This window comes from Rhincodon typus, chromosome 19 (genome assembly GCF_021869965.1).
Source record: "Rhincodon typus isolate 14 chromosome 19, sRhiTyp1.1, whole genome shotgun sequence".
Classification (NCBI taxonomy): domain Eukaryota; kingdom Metazoa; phylum Chordata; class Chondrichthyes; order Orectolobiformes; family Rhincodontidae; genus Rhincodon; species Rhincodon typus.
Genome location: NC_063350.1, coordinates 16,408,183 through 16,415,213, shown reverse-complemented (window position 1 = coordinate 16,415,213; position 7,031 = coordinate 16,408,183). Strand labels below are relative to the sequence as shown.

The following is a 7,031-nucleotide window of genomic DNA, read 5'->3' as shown; positions in this document are numbered from 1 at the left end:
GTGCATCGATAGTTGCATAGTTTTTGATAATGGTGCTGTGAAAGGTAAAAAAACAAAATAATTCTAGCTGTTAAAATATTATGTAGAATGTAATTTAGTTCAGTTATCACCACAATATAGGTAAATACAAATGACTGCTGAAAATATCAGTAGCTGGATGAATTTACTCATGTACACCTCAATCCCATAAACAGAACAACCAAGTACAACAAACTAACTGGCTAGAAATCTCATTTACAATCTAGAGGAAAATTAAGCACCAAAAATTAATCAGGTTATAGGATAACCTCCTAGGTTGGTGCATATGTTTATTTATGCATGTTTCTATGTGTATTTTTCCCCAGGTAGTTATGTCCAAAGACTTTTTTATACAAAGTTGTATTTTACTATGTCTTGAAATCCAGCAAGTACATCAGTACTGCTCTTGGGAAGCTGAAAATTAAGTATTTCCCAGTTCTTAAAATATGTTTGAAAATTATTCACTTTCTCCATTATTTTCTGGAAGTGCAAAGCATATGCAGAGGGTTCGAAATTGAAATTGAATGACTCAGCTTTTATGTCTCCCCCAACATAAAAACAAAAATGCCAAGTTTTGGAGGATCTGAACAAGAAAAAAATTGGAAAGCAAACTCTGTACTCATGAAAATGGCTATTGAGTGTGTTATTTAAGAGTATCTTCTCAACTATGGGATAGCTAATGCTGTTCTTTAGTTCATAGCTTGCTTATTGATTTCACAACAATCAATAGTAAATAAAATTCACTAATTTATTAGCAAAAGTTCCCATAATTTCAAGCCCAGTGAAAGTATATTTTATCTTTGTACAGTTTGATTTTCTATTCCACAAAACTGTGTCTGTGAATTCAAGTTGACATAACATTTTAACATTATGGCTTCAGAACACCTACACGCAAGCACACAGATAAAATAAAGATCACTTTGGCAATAAAATATCCACAGATACACTTTTTTTTGATCCACATAAACAATGATGCAAGCAGATCCTGGCATTATTACATTTTCAAAATAGTACAAATCTGGGGACATTCAAAACATGCATTAGTGAGTGTATTAATGCAAAACAGCTACTGGTAAAACAAATGGCCACTCTCACAGAGAGTTGGGGGATTGAAATAAAAAGGAATGAATGAAGAGAAGGGCTACTGACATTTCTACTCTTTCAACTTCAACTTTTTAAGACTTGTAAAACAAAAATCACCTTCCCCACTGATGTCCTGACATGTTGCCAAAGATATCTATTACTAATAACAGAAATCCATTACACGACATTCTGCTGTTCCAGGCAGCCAAAAACAAAGGCATTCATCCAGAGAGCAATACTTCAGGTAAGGAACAGATGGAAGTTTAAGTGTGTAAATTTCAAAGAAGCAACACCAAAACCGAAGTGAGAAAATTTATTCACGTTCTCAGAAAATATGAAATCAACAAAAGGGCTTCTTTTTTAAATAAGATTTTTTGACATTAAGGTGTACAACACCGCTGAACTGTTTTGGTTATAGGCTGCTTAACAGCTGTAATTAAATTACCTTCACCAATCTACAGGTTCATTGAAAAGCATCTAACAAGTTTTAGTACAATTGTCTGGTTTACTGAGAAGTCATTTATGGAGCTCTATTTTTGAACCAATTCCTTTCCCTACTCCCAACACATTTATTAAAAATGTACATTAAATTGTAACCACTTACTGTACAGATCAACACTTCTGTACTGACGTGAAATTCTATTTCTTGGTGAACAAATTAGGAAAAAGCAATAGAAAGTTTATGTTTATACATCATTCTAATTGAATTGCAACCTTTATTCAGATGTATGTATACTGAATTAGTTTGATTAAGCATTTAAAATGCAAGTACCAAGTTTTCAAGACATAGCCACAAGCAAAGCATGTTTAAATGTATCTTTTATCTTGCCAGGTTTCCTCCATTTTTCTCTTGAAGACACCTTTGTGTAGTTCCATGGGCACTAGCTGCTCTCTGATACTTCATCCAAGTTGCCAATATTCAGCTGTGAACCTTTGTAGTGTCTGTCGGCAGGATATTTCTGCATAAGTAGATTCACAATGCACTCAAGTTTGTCCTCACCTATCATTTACACATGCACATATTAACCAACAAGGGGCTACTGGTTTGCTTTGGGGTATGATACCCTCAGCGCTTTATCCCTATAACCCCCTTAACAGCTTATTCTTACTTAACCCAGGTACGACACAACCATTTGTAGCGCCCATATCCTAGCTGAAAATAGTCAACCTCAGGGATCAAATCTGGACACCCTCTCATCTCTCAGCCACCACCCTCCAACTTTCTGTGTGGTTCAGCTACAAACTGGATAAATTCACATTAGCCATTTGTAGAAGTGGGGATGCAGGAGTAGGAAGAGACTGCACTAAACATTTCTATTGTAATCATTGAATCTTGGAAGTAGCACCCAATTATGTCAGATTAGAAATGCTAGCAAAACAATTCAAGCATTGTATTATTTATATATGAACAGCAGGGAGAAATTTTCCAAAACCTCCTTTCAGTTATTGCACATAAACATTATAGTTAGAGATTCTGGGATTGACATCAGTGTAAGTTAAACAAAATAAAAAAAGCAAAACAGACAAAACCAGAGTAGAAGATTTAGAAGTAGTAGAAATGTTAAAGTCATTTGATCGACATTCAACGATATTCGAGAACAAAATCTTCAGTAAATATCAGGACAATCTTCGTAATTTCTTTCCCAGTACTTTCCTGTGTAAATCCAGTCTGTTGTTCGTGTGTGCTGATTAATATCCTGTCGAAACCACCTGTAAAAACAAGTTAAGAAATGAAAAATGGGGAAGAAAAAAAAATCAGAACTTCAATTTAGACAAATATTTTAGATAATACTTCTGAGCAAATTAAATCAAGGTTTGGTCTTTGCTTTTCCTCTGACTCAATGTGATGGAATTTCTGCAGCAAATTCATTTTACGCAGTATTCATTACTGTTTCATCGAATCAAGCGAAATTCTACAGTAGAGCTTTATCTAATTGAATCTACAGCATTTCTATTACTTATCCTTACACTGATCATGACAATTTGCGAGTGTATCAATTCAAGTGGAAAAATGGTTTTCTTGAGAAATGTCCTAATGCGTGCAAGTCAAAAAATAACAAAATGTGACTTTTGTGAGCAATACTCAAGTTCTGCACTACCAAGTGACTATTACTTATTTGTTGTTTCAGTTACAAGTATAACATTGATTTGACCAAACCTACTCCCTATGTTGACCAATGTGTTTTCCAAAGCATGTACATCACTTCTTAAATAGTGAATGTACATGACAGTATACTTTAATACATTGAACTTAGTTGAACAGAATTCATAATACAAGATTTAATATTCATTTCAAGGAAAAGTAACATGCATTTAAATGGCTGCATATTTAAGTAACTTGTAATCTTATTTAATTTTACAGACAGAGAGAAAGATTTTAGTAAAAAGATAGTAAAACGATAGTTATTTTGTCAAAATGATCTAGCAACACAAGAATTTATATATAATATGGCCATTTCCAGGATAAACCTTAGATTTTACATTAATCTCAAAATTATGGGATGCAAGACAAAAAACCTATTGGTCCCAAAGGTTCTTCAGTTAAATGTTATTTTCCCCCTAGTAAACTGGGAACAGACTAACCTTGTTCTCCATTCCTCTTCATTTTTGGACCTTTCTTTACGAGCAGCTCTCTGTTTTTCTTCTAATCTTTCTTTCTCTGCACCAGCAATTTCTGTTAATTAAAAAGCACATTACATTATGTTTAAAATATAAACTTGAAATGTGCTCTTATGATTTAACTTTGTATTAGCATGTTAGCATTAGAATCAAAACCATTAATTACATTTAATATGGATAATTCTGCAACCCAAAGAAAAGCTCTGCAGGGAGTTTCTATCAGCACAAAAACAACAGACCACCCTTGTCTGTGACAAAAAACACCTGCAAGTGTGATTTCCGTTGACCAGTATTGGAGTCTATGGTTAGGAAATCCTCATTTCTGGCTGGAGTATCTACAGACAGACAGTCAGTCAGTCAAGAAGAAATAAAGCAGAGGACAAAATAAATTTATCAGATAGTGTCAGAGAGCAGATGCAGGAAGGGAGAAAAAAAAAAAAAATCATTAGCTGACCTCACTATTCAGGCTGTAGGATGAACTACCACTCACAAACCAGCTCAATAGCCACAACAAATGTTCAGCAAGTGACGTACACCCTGGGCACAGTCCAGAGATAGACTCCAAGTATCAATTAAATTTGCAACTCAACACAAGACTATCACGTATATTTATCCAAGAATTTTTTGCTAGGTATAATTTCAGAGTATGTATTTGGTTATAATCAAGATGCTTGATCTTAGATTGTTGTTACTGCATGATTTAATACATCTTGTTATTTGCTATAACATTAGTTAGATCACTTGATCTGTTTTAGGGCTACATAACAGAACACGGTCAAACAAATTAGCATGAACTTTCAAAACAAGCTAGTTGAAAAAGGTATGTTTTATCACTGATAAGGACTAATTTTTAGATTTGCACTCATACCCATATTTCCATTTTCCATAGCTCTTATATCTGGTCGAAAACGACAATCGGTTGGAGCTAAAACATTCTTCATTTCCTCATCCAGTTCATTCAACGTCATTGCAAAGTTAGTGAAATTATACATCTAGAAATAGGAACATTTGTCTGTTATGTATTGTACAGCAATGTAACAGTAACCACACCTTATGTTAGCAACCATTTTCCTGAATTTGACACATTTTTACCAAGGTATTTTGTAAACTAAAAACACTATATTTTAAGCTTTTCTGAGGCATCTTCAAATCAACAGACTCCCAGGTTTTCATATGGGTAAATGCATGAAAATATTTAACTGCTTACAAATTAAGTAATCATAACCATATTCCAAGTTGGACTTCGAGTTAAACTTGTAGAAATAGATTTCGAAGGCATTTTTCAGCCCATGAAACTCCAGTTTTTCTGCTGTATTCTCACCACCTAATTTACAGAAAGAGCTGGGGACAGTATAGCTTTACTCTTGTTCACTTTACTTGTTAAAGTAACTTCATTATAAATTCCTACGTTGACATTTGTAATGAAAATCTGTCACACTGTACCAAGATGCTCAGGTTGGTGACTGTGCTTCAGCACCTTTACTGACACAGGGTGCAATCATAACAATTTTACAAAGGAAGATTCCATTATGAAATGTGGATAGGATTTTATTTTTTAAAATGACAGGCAAGTGCAAGAGTTTTATAATAACAAATTGATCACTATAGCTTACAACAGTAAGCAGCATTTTCAAACTGTTGACCATCAGTTGCTGGTCCTGTTCTCACATTCACTCCTCTTACAGCTGCAATTTAACTACTATCTGCTCTTTTTGTCACACAGATATATTCCTTAACGGAGTAGGACACTACCACTAATGTTATTGTTGAAACTTTGAGAAACCCAACCGATGTATTGTTTAAACTGCCAAAGTATGCAACTGTAAGATTACCGAAGTAATAATTCGATTGATTTGTTTATTCTGCACGACATTGTGTCTCATATGCTCTGTGAGCAGTGCTCTGTTCAGCGCCAATTTTAGCTTTTTAGAAGTAATTTATCATATTCAGGAATTTATAGTTTTATAGATTGAAATGGAAAATTAATGTTTCTCAATTATTCTGCAGTTAAACAATGTTCTGTTCAATATCAGAAATTGTACCTAGTGAATTATGCACATGTATGCAGTCTCCAAGTTATATCACACTTAAGTTTTACCTGAGTAGAATGAGAAGGCCTTGCTGCTATCCTCCAAAGCAGTTTGCTTCCAGGAATAACTTGCACAGTTTCCTGAATTTCAGGCATGTCATCAGCTTCATCATTTTCAGTTCGTACATCATCTTCTGGCTGCAACATATCAATAATGTACTTTATAAAGGTGTTTTCCAGAGATAGCACATGATTAATCCAGAGAGAGCAGGAGATCTTGTTTGTAGTTAGAAAAAAAAAGCTTGCACTACATAGTCAAGGAAAAACTTCTAGAAATCTAAGAGTGAGATGATAATCTGTGACTAGATGTACACCTATCAGCAAAAGCTTCACAGTACACATCACATTCTTTCTTCATAATATTAATCATAAGCTAACTAAATTCAAGTACTGTGTAGAGAAGAAAAATATATACTATCCTATGGGATAGATTTTCTTAGGGCCTGACCTGTTCCTCAGTTGTAACTTTGACGGGTACAGTATTCAGCAGAAATCACCATTTACATGTATAAGTTGTTTGCAATGTTAGAGTAGCAAAGGAAGCTGAAATAGTTAGAATCTGGTTTAATATAAAATAAAACTAGCTGTTACATACATTAAAACATAAACAATAATCTAGTGCACAATTAAAGTACATCTTCAAAGTACACAAAGCAATAAAAAGAGTTTACCTCCTTAAATTTCTTTTGTTCTCCACCCTTTTTATCATTTTTCTTGTATGCCTCATATGTGTTAGTGTCCACACACCACAGACATTCAGTCCATTTGCCATATATTACACACACCTTCCTTTTACTGTGAAGGAAGAACATGGACACAATATAGTTTTAGTATAATGATGAAACATAACAAAGAAAATAAATCTGAACGACATTCACAATAGACAATTTTTGCTTCAAGTTATTGGAAGAAAGAAAAAGAATGTGCACATATATAACATCTTTCTCCATGTCCCAAGGACTTTTTGGCCAAATGATGTATTTTTCAAAGACAAGGTCTCATTACTAATTTTAAATTTCTTCAAAATGAAACATTTGCATGCATGCGGACTTGGACTGCAGTGGTTCAAGAAGGCAGCTCACTACCACCTTCTCAAGGGCAATAGGCATTGACAATAAATGCTAAATAAAAACTGAAAGAACTGTGGATGCTGTAAATCTGGAATAAAAACAAAGTTGCTGGAAAAGCTCAGCAGGTCTGGTAGCATCTGTGAAGGAAAAGA

General features: G+C 34.1%; 1 protein-coding gene across 1 annotated transcript in view; it reads right to left on the bottom strand.

The window, feature by feature from the left end:
- Positions 1–752: 752 nt before the first annotated feature.
- Positions 753–7,031, bottom strand: part of osbpl2b (oxysterol binding protein-like 2b) — a 27,634-nt gene continuing 21,355 nt past the window's right edge. Inside the window, exons 9-13 of the mRNA XM_048608364.1 lie at positions 6,481–6,604; positions 5,819–5,947; positions 4,589–4,712; positions 3,685–3,775; positions 753–2,811 (exon numbers count right to left, since the gene is read on the bottom strand). Coding sequence (XP_048464321.1) covers positions 2,709–2,811; positions 3,685–3,775; positions 4,589–4,712; positions 5,819–5,947; positions 6,481–6,604 — 571 coding nt within the window. The 3' untranslated portion in view covers positions 753–2,708. The remainder of the gene's footprint in view (positions 2,812–3,684; positions 3,776–4,588; positions 4,713–5,818; positions 5,948–6,480; positions 6,605–7,031) is intronic.